The 12,351-nt window shown below is 50.0% G+C and overlaps 1 protein-coding gene across 2 annotated transcripts in view; it reads right to left on the reverse strand.

Moving 5' to 3' along the window:
- CHST13 (carbohydrate sulfotransferase 13) overlaps positions 1 to 6,511 on the reverse strand; it is a 28,226-nt gene extending 21,715 nt beyond the window's left edge. The window contains exon 1 of one of the 2 annotated variants that reach the window (XM_064723885.1): positions 6,379 to 6,511. In XM_064723885.1, coding sequence (XP_064579955.1) covers positions 6,379 to 6,472 — 94 coding nt within the window. In that variant the 5' untranslated portion in view covers positions 6,473 to 6,511. Of the gene's footprint in view, positions 1 to 5,111; positions 5,162 to 6,378 lie in introns of those variants that run through there. The other variant, XM_064723887.1, reaches the window with a different exon arrangement.
- Between the last annotated feature and the right edge of the window lie 5,840 nt (positions 6,512 to 12,351).

Genomic DNA, 12,351 nt, shown 5'->3' on the forward strand with positions numbered 1-12,351 from the left:
GAGAGCTCAGCTTCCCTCCCTGTCCACCAGAAGCCAGCATAAAGATGTCCCCACATCAACAAGTGGCAGGTCAGAAGGACAGTACCAGGTCCAAGATGGAGCTCCAGTGTCATGACTGTGGCCCTGATCCCATGAGGTGCCCTCACACAGCCTTTCATCAGCTTTTCAGACTGAAAACCCTTACTTTAGGCTGTCCAGGGTGAGTCACAGCAAGTGTGGGGATGATTCAGAGACCAATTTGCCAATGGCAGGAGAGTGTGTGTGCACAGAGCAGTGTGTGTGTGTGTGTTTGCTTTTTGCAATCACAGTCCTGTCTGAGGGGTTCACACTGAAAACTCACCCAGGGCACTGCTGAGCTCTGGCAGATTCAGCCCACCAAGAGGGGTGCAGAGATTTGTGGCTGTGAACTGGTGGGGTGACAGCTCAGGCTGTCAGCCACTGCAGGTTCCTCTGGCTCCTGGGTGTCCTGGGCTGGCTCAGCTCCCTGCAGAGGGGAACTGGCACTGCTGGCTGATGCCTTTGCAGCTCCTTGGCTTCTGACAGAGAGTCCTGGGAAAGACAGCTGTGTTTGCACTGGAATTAAGATGGAGGGTTTGTCACGCTCTCCATTCAGATGCTTGCAGGAACCAAGGACCAAGAAATAAACCCAGCACATAAAAAATCCCAACACCCTCAGGAGAGCCCTGACTGCACCAGTACTCATCTCCCAGCCTTGGACCTCACAGCCCTGCTCCATCACAGGCAAAGCCCTCCTGGTGCTGTTTTTGTGCAGTTCTTACAGCAGGGCATTGGAGTTTTGTGTGTGGGGACAAAATGCAGGTGCATGGTGCTGCCAGACAGAAACAGCCAGAGATGCCAGAGGAATGTGGGGCCAGGAGGGGCTGGATGCAGCCAGCAGAGCCACCAGGACACGAATCTCTCCTGCAGGGACAGAGTTAACTCCGGGTGTGCTGAGCCCACTCCTTTCCCCTCCAAAACCTCTTGCATGGATCAGAGATTCTCAGGAAACTGTATAAAGCCAAGAAGGACTAGAGAAAGCATTCCTCATGGAAAGCCTGGCCCTCAGGAGCAGATGGGCTTCATTACTGCCCTGCTCTCAGCACTGGACTGCGCGGATTCTGCTACCCCGACAGGTCACCAATGGAGTGCTTCATGTCCTTTCCAAAAAAAACAGATCTGAGGGCATCCAGCCTGTGCTTGCCAACATCTTGGCTGACAAATGTCACTGCACTTTGAGTGCTGGCTCCTCAAAAGGAAGAGGCTGCATGCTGGGCATCACAATACTATGACTGGGAAAATGACCTGGGGAAAACTGCCCTAGGAAGAAATGAAATGAAATGAGAAAGAGAAGAGGAGAGGAGAGGAGAGGAGAGGGAGAGAGGAGAGGAGAGGAGAGGAGAGGAGAGGAGAGGAGAGGAGAGGAGAGGAGAGGAGAGGAGAGGAGAGGAGAGGAGAGGAAGGAGAGGAGAGAGAGGAGAGAGAGAGAGGAGAGGAGAGGAGAGGAGAGGAGAGGAAGGAGGGAAGGAGAGGAGAGGAGAGGAGAGGAGAGGAAGGAAGGAGAGGAAGGAGAGGAGAGGAGAGGAAGGAGGAGAGGAGAGGAGAGGAGAGGAGAGGAGAGGAGAGGAGAGGAAGGAAGGAAGAGAGAGAGGAGAGAGAGGAGAGAGAGGAGAAAGAGAAGAGAAAGAAGAGAAGAAAGAGAAGAGAAGAAAGAGAAGAGAAAGAGAAGAGAGAAGAGAAGAGAAGAGAAGAGAAGAGAAGAGAAGAGAAGAGAAGAGAAGAGAAGAGAAGAGAAGAGAAGAGAGAAGAGAAGAGAAGAAAAGAAAAATCAACACTATCTGAGGGTGGCTAGATTTGTCAGCCTTAGCCAAGGTAACAGCAGCATGTCCCTGGTTATCTGGAAGGCTGAGGACATGTGTCAGCCAGCTGCAGGCACGACCCAGGCTCGGAGCATTCGCTGGCCAAATCCTGCACACGTCCCAAGGCAGTGGCTGAATTTCAACCTCCAAATACCTTCAAACAATGGGGAGGAACTGAGGATTAAAACAGGCTCTTTCCTGTTCTGAAAAAGAAAATCCCTAGTTTTCAAAGGTCTGCTAATATTTAGGTGTGTATTTATCTCCATTCACGCCGGGTCTAGGTGCAGTTGTAGGTTCAGGGATCAGAGCTCTGCGGGTCAAATCACTTATCAACTCTACAATCTCTGTAATAATTTGTATCCCTCTGAAGGGACCAATATTTAGGCACAGAGATGGAGCTGACTGAGATCAATAAATTTGGAACAATGAGAAGCAAGAGTTTCTCCAAGATCTGCTGGTCCTGAGGGGTGTTGGGCTGGGCAATTGAAACCACCTGAGAATTGGCAGAGAATGGTGGCAGTGACGTCTTCCATATCCACCTTGGTACATCAGAGGGCTAGCAAACACAGAGATGGTGATGCAGTTTCCTACCTGTGGTATCTGCTACAGGTGTTGAGATGGCTTCTGGCATTGCTGCTCATCCTCCTGCAGCACCCCAACCCTTCTGTCTCAGGCTGGTGAAGGGGTTGGAAGAGGCTTTGCTCTATCAGAGCTCAGAGGAGATGCAGCTGATTGATACAGGAGCAGATAAGGATGGAGAGAGGGCTCTCGCTGCTTTCTCACTTGGAAAGCTTTCTGGAATAGGATCACAGCCCTGGCACTTCTGGTATCTCTCGTTGTGAAAGAGTCAGACCAAAGGCTGAGTACATCTCACCTGCAAGGCCCCGTGAGGTCCAACAGCTCGTGCTGACAGCAGGATGTGAAACAACAGAAGCCAGCATAGAGCAAGTGCTGCTAAAAAGACCTAAGAAACAACAGCTGGATGCTGCACATGGACAGAACCAGAGCAGAAATAAAGGGAGCACTTTAAGATTGAGAGCTTTTCCTTGTTTCTTATTGGAGAAAATCTGCCAGCTCTCCAGATGTCAGTACAGTCTGCCTACTCACAGTTGCCCCAAAGACACACCATTGGAGTGGCCCCACAGTACTGCCCTGCAGAAACCTCAGACCAGATGAACACAAGGCCTTAGGACCTTCCTCTACCTCCCTCACATGTTCCCCCTTCCCTCTATCCCTCATCTGTACAACCAGAGTAATCCCACCTCCCCCACTGTTGCTAAAATCAGTGTGGTCCCCCTGAGAACAGCAGTGACCAAAGCTCTGATGCAGACAAGGAATGGCAGGCTCCAGTGTCTCCTGCTGTGCCAGCCTAGATGTGCTGCCAGCAGAGTGAGATGAAACACCAGCCTAGGAGCCCTGCTGTGTACCCTCACCTCTGTGCAGAAATTGTACAGCGTGCACAAGCCAGCACAGCTCACAGTGGGAACAGCAGAGGAACATCAGCTCAGATGGTGGATGATAAACATGCTGAGGCCAGACAGGATCTCCTGGACGGCTGTGAAGTGACACCAGTACAGCCAAGGACTCCTGGGGGCCCTCATCACCCCCTGAGCCCAGCTGAGATGGCCTGAGGCTTGCCTGGGAGCTGAGCACACCTGCCCACGCCACCAGCCCAGGTGCGGGAGGTGCTGAAAGGTGACTGCTCCAGGTACACGCCAGAACTACCCACTGTGGCATGGTGTGGAAGGTCCAGGGCCAGTGTGCTCAGCACCACCTCAACACCTTCCTGCAATGCAGACATCCTCCCCTTGGCCATGCACCTGTGAGCCTGGAGCCACAGCTGATGGCCAGCAGGACAGCCAGGTCACAGGGGACAGCCCCTGGCACAGCTCCACCCCAGGGCCAGGGCAGTGAGGGGCTGCTGACCCCGTGTCTGCCCACCAGCACAGCCAGCAGGAGGGAAAGGCAGCAAAACCCACCAGGGCCACGAGGTCAGGGCACACTCAGGCACACAAGGCCACCTCCCTGTGGAGCACCAGGACCTGTCCCACCCCTCTGGCAAACACACTGAACCCATTCCTGCCTCCAGGAGGGACAACAGGGAATTCTGCACTGCCTGCAGTACAGACTGACTCAGCCCACCACCAAAATCACCAACTCAGCGGCATTCAGGAGCAGAGTTATTTCAGCACAGGCTGGTGTGTGGGTGTTCCTGAGGCAGAACAAGAAAGCCTTATTCCATCCAGGCCAGCCACGGAGCTCAGCACAAACCACTGCATGCATGCACAACTGTCCGGGTGGAGCTGTGAGTGGGCAAGGCAACCAGAGTGGATAATTCCTGCTCCCTGAGCTGAGGGAGCCCTGAGCACTCTCAAGCTTTAAAGGTTTGTATCATCATTGTCCCCATTCCTTGTCCTGGTCACAGGAAGGTTTGGTCTCTATGTGCCATTAGCAAGGATTAATTCAGCATGTTCCGTGTAATGGACTGTGGGTGGCCCAGGGAAGGCAACCTGCTCAATCCTGCTAATGATGGAGAAAGGATCTGACTGCTCCTGGGGGAAACTCATAGCACTGCTTCCTTTTTTTCTAGTATTTTTCTTCATTATTATATAAAAACCAAATGACACCAGACAACCAGAACTCCAAATAACCCCCAGGCAAACATCACTTTAAAGATGACATTTTCATTTGCAAATTGTTTACCTATTATTGTAACTTATAACTTCTAAAATTCTAGCAACTGGTCTCAGTTTGTTTTCACTTGGGATAAAAAAATGAAGTAATCTGTAGCTTGCTTCTTTTCTGTATATGGTAATGACCTTTCCTCTGCTAGTGTTTCTCACTGATCTGAAGAGGAAAGGAAAAACTGTAAACTGAAAAATAATAAGGGAAAGAAATGGCACAAAAATGAAGGCTGGACCCAGGGAGACAACAGTGTGGCTAGAAAATAAGCTGGTGTTAGAGAACATGAATATTGCCTTAACTCACTTCTTTATTGAACCTAAAGGGGCAAATCTGCAGAGACCATCCACATCCTCACAAACGAGTTCCCACAGAGTGACAAACCTTACTTGGTTCCAGCAGCTGGAGATCCCTACCTCAGACCTATCAGCATCTATGGGAACTTTCAAAAACCACACTTGTCCCGCGTGAAATAATAGATTTGCAGGGCATTGCATTAGCATTCCAGACCCAAATTCCCTCCAGTGCCTCGTGAGACACCACCACCATCACCATCACCTGGTTTGCTCTGACCTGACAGGAACTCTGCGTGAAACTGGGTTGACATCAGGTGAGGAATTAAAGTCAACTAATCGCAGAAAGTTCTGCTGACTCAGACCAGCAGAATCTCTTTTTTGAAAACCAGAGCCCTGAAAAGAGATTTGTTTTCCAGACAGATGCTAGAAAGCATATCCAGTGTAAAACACAATCATCTCTTCATTAGCACCCCTGGAGATTAAAGCTGATTCAGTGCTGCACTTTTTACTGAGCAGCCTCAGTACTAAAATATGATGCATAAATAATTTCCTTAAGAAAAGAAAAAGTTACTAAGGAATACAATACTGATTATGGTCTTCTGGGATTTCTGAATTCATCTGACAAGCTTCACATACTCGTCTAGAAATAACAAATGCTTGCTCGAAACCCAACTCCTTTTCAATCTTACTCAGCCAACAAGTTATGCCTTTTTTATTTTTAGGAAAAAAACACATTAAAGCGATGGAGCAGCCCCTCTAAAAAGAAAATCACATTTCATTTAGTCTACACTGATAAAATTCCATTAACGTTTCAGTCAAGTCAGTCTTCTGAATTTTAAGATGTAACTCTAAAGGCCCCATTGATGGATTGCTGCTGTACTCAGAAAACATTAGTACATTGTTAAAACGGCAGCAATTACCCAAAAAACATCTCGTAGGAAAGAGGAACTAATTTCCCCAAAGGAGCAGAAAAGGCAGGGAAATAAATTATCCCTCCCAGTGCAAAACGGTTCAGATTTTTAGCTCAGAATTCTTTCCCAACTTGCGAGAAATTTCTAAGAGCACACACACGAGAAGTCCCTTGAGCCATTCAAAGTCTCCCGGGAACTTTGATGACCGCGGCTGTGAATGGGCACAGGCGGGACGGGGCAGCTCCGCTCTCCCGCACCGACCCCGCTCAGCCTCGGCGGGGCTGCGAACTGCGCTCAGCTCCGCGATGGCACCGAGCTCACCAGGGCTTGGTGCCCCGCAGGGACAGCGAGCGGGACAGCGACCCGAGGGACGGTGCCTTTGGGAGGAGGCACGGCTGTCTGTCACTGCGGGACGGGAGCGCCGCTCGCACCGCGCCGAACTTGGACGGGCTCAGCCGAGCGATGGACAACGCCGGCCACTTCCCCGGCGGACACAACTTCAGACCGGCCGGCACCCGAGGGGCTCCGGGAGCAGGGAAGGGCTGCCCGCCGTGCCCCGCCGTGTGCCGCTCCCCTCTCCGCCCGCCCGCCACCGCCGGGGACCCTCCCGGAGCGCGGCGCCCGCGGACCCACCTGGGCTGAGGCTGCTCTGGAAGTAGAAGAGGACGAGCAGGAGCGAGCCGAGGCCGGCGGCCAGCGCCAGGCGCGGAGCCCGGCTCCGCCGCATCCTCGGCCGCGGCTGGCGGCGCAGCGCAGCGCCCGCGGCCCCGGCCCCGGCCCGCCGAGCCCCGCCGGGCGCCGCCGCCGCCCCGCCCCGCGCCCGCGGCCCCGCGCCCGCCCGCAGGAAGTGACACGGGGCGGCTCAGCCGCCGCCACGGGAACTTCGCCCCCCGAGAGCCCCGCGGCGCCGGCGGCGGCTCGGCCCGGCCGCGGAGGCGGGCGGGGCCGGCGGGGTTTCCGCGGCCGGGGCCGTGTCCGTGCCCTGCCGGCGCTCCGCGGTGCGCGCTGCCCTCCCCGGCTCTGTCACGGCTCCGGGGCTCCCCGAGGGGAAACGGGAGTCGCTGCTGTGCTGGCAGGGTCGGGAGTTTCCTGGTGACTTTCCTGTGCACGGTCAGTGCTTCGGAAGCATCACAAAGTTTCGTGGCCTTAAAATACACGTGGCCTGAAAATACACCTCTTTTTTTTTTTTTTCTTTTTTTTTTTTTAATATTCTTTCGGCTACCCCTGTCTCTGCAGTGTTTTACTGAAAGCAATAATGCTTCTGACTAATTCCACCTCAAGCAATAAATTTCTGTAGAAGGAGGACACAATTTTCTGTGATTCTCGGCATGCTTTTGGAAAGTGAGAGCACCAAGTTCTCTTACTGCATCCTCTATCCCCCAGGCTCCGCAGTCGCAGGCAGAACCAGCCCAGAGCTTTCGTTGCCCCAGTTTAGAAATAGCAGCAATGCTTTTCACCCAGCTCTGTAAAACACTCGAGATCTACTCAAAGGCCACCTGCCAAATTAGCCAGACCGAGAGCTGGATTCTACTGACAGCACCCATTCACTGCTTTCCTCAGCCCCAGCACATTTAGTTTTAAGAAAAAGAGGACAGCTCAAGGAGGAGCCACAGGGAATGACAAAGAAAGCCTGGGTATGTGCACATGCAGGGCTTCATTCTACCCTCATTTAGGGCAGAGGAAACCAGGAGGAGAATCTCATTGTAGTGAAGGAAACTGGAATGAAATAAGGACACACACAGCACCTTGCAGGCTGTGGAATTATGCCCATAGAATTAAACAGCTCTTTGATGTCCCTGTTGCATGGTTTAGAGAGGGGCAACAGAAATGAGACCACAGCTGGGACCCTAACACCTCTTCTTGCAAGGGCACCCCAGTGTGGAAGGAACACCAGCATCAGAGTCCTGGGGCTGTTTGATCCCTGCAGGGAGGGATCTGTGCAGGGAGGGATCTGTGTTCTGTTTCTGTGATCTGCAGGGAGGGATCTGTGTTCTGTTTCTGTGACCTGCAGGGAGAGATCTGTGATCTGTTTCTATGACCTGCAAGGAAGGATCTGTTTTCTATTTCTGTGACCTGCAGGGAGGGATCTGTGATCTGTTTCTGTGACCCCAAGCACCAGGGAGCAAGAGACAGAGCTCGGGGAGCGCTGCTGTGCCAATGGCTGTGCACATGCAGCCTGCTCTCTCTTGCAAATGGTGCAGTAATTCTGGCCCCTTGATAAGTGTGGAAACACTTGTGGTTTGCCTCACTTGTGAAGATGGGCTGGTAGATCTCAGGGGCAGCAAAAGGGAAGTCTGGTACTGCTGTCCTTGGGACCAGTGAGAGTTCAATGACTAAAGACATATCCAGCCTATGCAGTGGGAACCCCGTTGGAGCAGCCTTTCGGGAGCTGGAATGTGTACTCAAGACTGTTGGTGAATTTTTCATTCTTTGCATCTTCCAGTACTGAAACACCAGAAAATCTAGCCCAAGGCTCCCAGGGGTGCTAGAGAAAATAATCATCCCTTTAGCCAAGCTTCCCTGGGTTCAGCAGGAGGAATAAAAACAGTAGAAATAAGCAAACTTCACCCGTAGTTAGAAATTCCCATTAAAGAAAATACAGTAAATCATCCCAGTAGAAACTCAAGCACTGAGCAGGACCTGTTGAGTCCTGCTGTCTGTATTTCATCCCCGGGGGCAGGGCCAGGGCCATCTGTGAGCACATCACATATGCGAGGCTGGTCCTCAGCAGCCTGAGGTGAACGTGCTGTTCAGATCCACGGGGCTAAACATGGAAGCACATCATGAGCATTTCATAGGATTCCTATGAGGACTCAGCAGCAAATGCTTCCTTTTTTAAAGGACAAACCCCTTTCAGAAGGAGAAAATCCCTTTTAGAAGGACAAACCCATTTTCCAGGTGGAAGGTAAGATATATATATATTTTGATAAGAGCTGGCTGCTGGCAGTGGCACCAGCTGCTGGGGGTCAGGCCTTTGCTGTTGCCTGTTGCTGAGTGAGTGACAGACCTCCCTGGTCACACAAACTGCTCTCTTGTACCATCCCCCTTCCCCTGCAGCCCCACCATTCTGAAAAGAGCAACCCCAGCCCATTAAGGCAAACAGTGACCAGTGCTTGCTTGAAAAGATCACTGCAGATATATAGAAGGGCACAAGATAAAGCCGTCAGAGTCTCAGATTGCCTATTTCTAATGGAATCATCAGATTCAGTCTGCTTTGGAGAAGCCCTTCTCTCCCTCCCCAGGCCCCACTGGTGGCTGGAGAACAGCAGGTGCACAAAGCACACATGAAAATACAACTGCTCAGCAGCACACATGAAATGAAATAAATGTGGCAAGCACTGATGCCTGGTGTCTTAATCTGTTGCTTTGCCAGGTCAATTGGAAGAACTGAGAAATGAGTCTTTGCTGTAGAATGGCAATGGCTCCTTCCCTGACAGGCTGTGAACTCCTTGTGGAAGGCCCCCCCTGTTCCCTGTCTCCACAGTTCCTCCCACTATGGGGTTTAGAGCGTGGCTGGAGCTATTTATGACTATTAAACAATACTGGTAACCAAAAATAATGATCAAAAGGTGCTAAAAACATGCTGTGGAGGGAAATTATTTATTGCTGCCAAGGTCTGAGCTGCATTGGGCTTGTAGGTGAAGAGGAAGTGCTGTTTGCCTGCAGAATGATGCTGTGCCTTTGATGCAGTGCATGCTTCATTCCCTCCCTGCTCATTAGCAGTGCTCGTTACTGTCTTCTCAGCAGGTTTCTGCCACATGCTTTGCTTTTTCCCAGGACCTTGGTGCCATGAGTGAGATTAACCCTGAGCTTTGGTCTGATGACCATGCTGAATAGAAATTAAACAGCGTCTAGTTGCTGCTGGAAACTGAGGAATCTGTTGTACCCTGAGGCCCGACTGTCCAGCCACTGTGAAAAAGCCTTTCTGGAGGATATTTTGACTTTGCACCCAGTTGTTTAATTCTGGAGCTGCAGAAGTTTTCCCTGGCCCCTGCCGGTGAGACTCCCATCTGCTGGTGGCCCTGGAGCACTGACATTGCTGCCACTGTCAGTGTCACCAAGTGAAGGCTTGGGCAGAGATGTGGGAATGACACTGGTGCAGCACAGGCTTTCCTCAGCACCTGGGAGATGCTCCAGGGGTGACCATGGGTCATCTCCTCTCTGTTTCCTAAGACATCTCCCTGCCTCTGGGGTTTCCATGGACCCCTGTGTATCCTGACACTCAGTGCTGTGGTTTCAGTTTTATGGCATCACTGTAACACGCTGGCTGAGAGGGACTTTGCACAGCCTCAGCCTATCCCTGCTTGAGCTTGTTCTGCAAGTTTCCCCAAGATGGACAGCAAAGATCTTGCCAATCCTTTTCAGATTTACAAACCCTTGAAAATTTTTCCTAGAACCTTATCTGAACCATCCTTATCAGGGACTCGGGACATTTTACCCTGAAAGATAAGCAGAGAGCCTTGTTCTGTCACTTATATGTATTAAAAGGAAAAATCCCTGCTGATGAGAGCACCGACCTGGAATACTTGTTTTCTCAAGTAGTACATTGATTTTCCATAATTTCCTGTAGCCCTTTGTACCTGCAGAATGTGACTTTTCAAACATTATTTCATAAATGCACTAGTGTTTATGCTCACTTTGCACTGATATACAAGAGCCTTACTTCACAGCAGCAGAGAACCATGCTGGGGTGGACTATTCACCATTGAGTGCTGGACTAAATATTGGCAAGGTCAGTATACAAAAGACACAGGTTGGATAAAAGGTTCTTATGCCTCATCAGAAAAACAGTTCTGAGTTTTAGAATAGTGCGTATAGCACCTGATTCTGAGTATTCAACATTGTAGCCTGGCTAACTTCCACAGCTTCTCAACCTTTCTGTTACCCCCTCACCACATAAAAAAGAAAAAGCTAATGACTTCCCAGGGGCCCTTTTACAATTATCTCCTGATCTCCTCAGAAATCTTCCTAAAGACCAAGGAACTAAAAATGGGGCTGTCGCTTCTCATTTTGGCATGCTGGTCTCCATCAAAGTATATTTCAAGGAAACATTCCTTTAACTTTATTTCTGCCACAATTTAAAAATAAAGAAAAAGAAGCAGTTTTGTTCCTTTAAAAGCACCAGTGGTGATGGAAGCAAACCAAATTATAGGCTCTAAGGACAACCCTCTGCCTGCATCTACTGGAAATGCTGTTGGTAGGATGGAAACTTTTCACAGAGCAGGGACTCTCACATTCAATGCTTGTTCTTACAGCCTGATTATGGTGGCTGGGAATGAGGAATTGGAGCCTTTCAAGCACAAACAGAAACCCATGCATTTCAAATGTCCTCTGGAGGTGGGAATTTTCCCCTCTTTTTCCTTAAGCTGCTGCTCTCTCCAAGGAAGAGCTGTATCTGCCTGATCATAAGGGCTCTGAAGTGAAGGGTAAAAACTCCTGAAACAAGACCCATAGAATTTTGCCTGGCTCACAAACACCCAGTTCAGACCAGGTACATTGTCAGACTTTTTATAGAACCCAAATTACCTTCTCTTGCAGGTTTCTCAGTATTTGTCATCACTGAGTATTCACTATTTCATAAAAATGTCTTCTGTCTTATTCAGTATTATTTGCAGTACCTTGTACTGCAAATCTCAACAAATAACAACAAATCCTGTCTTGGGGAAAAAAAAAATACAAATATCCCTATAGTTTTATATCCAAATTCCTCAGGGCAGGATGGTCTCTCAAGAGCCCAAGCCCATAATTTTTCAATCAATGGAAAATCCTGACTGCATCCTATGCCTTGCTGTTTCACCTCACAGTGTGACACTGCAGTATTTAAATCCCTGGGGGGATTATGAGCATTGCACTACTGCCCAATTTTGTCGTCAAAAACAGGGCATGGCCAATCTTCTGCAAATAAATGTTTTATTTGACTGCTCTCTACATCTGGGGGGAATACACTGCAGGGTCTGCATTACTGGGTAGCCCTAAACCTCACAGAAATTCACCATGACCGGGTTAGGGTCTTTGGGAATCCAGTGTTGGCAGCTCTGTTAAGCCTCTGTCTGCATTCAGACACTGTTGGACCTTCCCAGTAAAGCCAGGTGAGATGGGCACAACACCTGCACCACCACCTGCTGATCCTGCTACCACCGTTCCAGCATGTCAGAATAAGAAATTCTTTCCTTGGAGGCCCAGTTTTCATTCAAAGTATTCCCAAAATGGGGAAGGAGAGGCTTGGAGATGCCATCAAGAAACCTCTCCATATTTCAGGGCAATTTGAGCACTGTGCTTTCTGCCATTTGGCTGAAGCTGGTGATGGGGAAGCAAAAGACAGAGCTTGCCCACGCAGACACAGTGTCTTGTGATGGATTTGGAGCCCAGGATCGTTAGATTGAAGCCTGGAGTGTTAGACTGAAGTAATGGGAAGGCCAGATCTTTGACTGCTCTAAGCATTTGCTCAGAGACTGTATTCATTTGTATCCCAGCTGAGGGACCATGTCCAGGATACATGCATTTGATAGAAAGAAATTGATTAACAGCATGCTTTTATGGTTTATACCATACTTCACAAAAAGTATAAACCAGATTATTCTAAACTGGGCTTTCTTTGCTTGAAAG

The sequence above is a fragment of the Zonotrichia leucophrys genome, chromosome 12 (assembly GCF_028769735.1).
Source record: "Zonotrichia leucophrys gambelii isolate GWCS_2022_RI chromosome 12, RI_Zleu_2.0, whole genome shotgun sequence".
NCBI classification, from domain to species: domain Eukaryota; kingdom Metazoa; phylum Chordata; class Aves; order Passeriformes; family Passerellidae; genus Zonotrichia; species Zonotrichia leucophrys.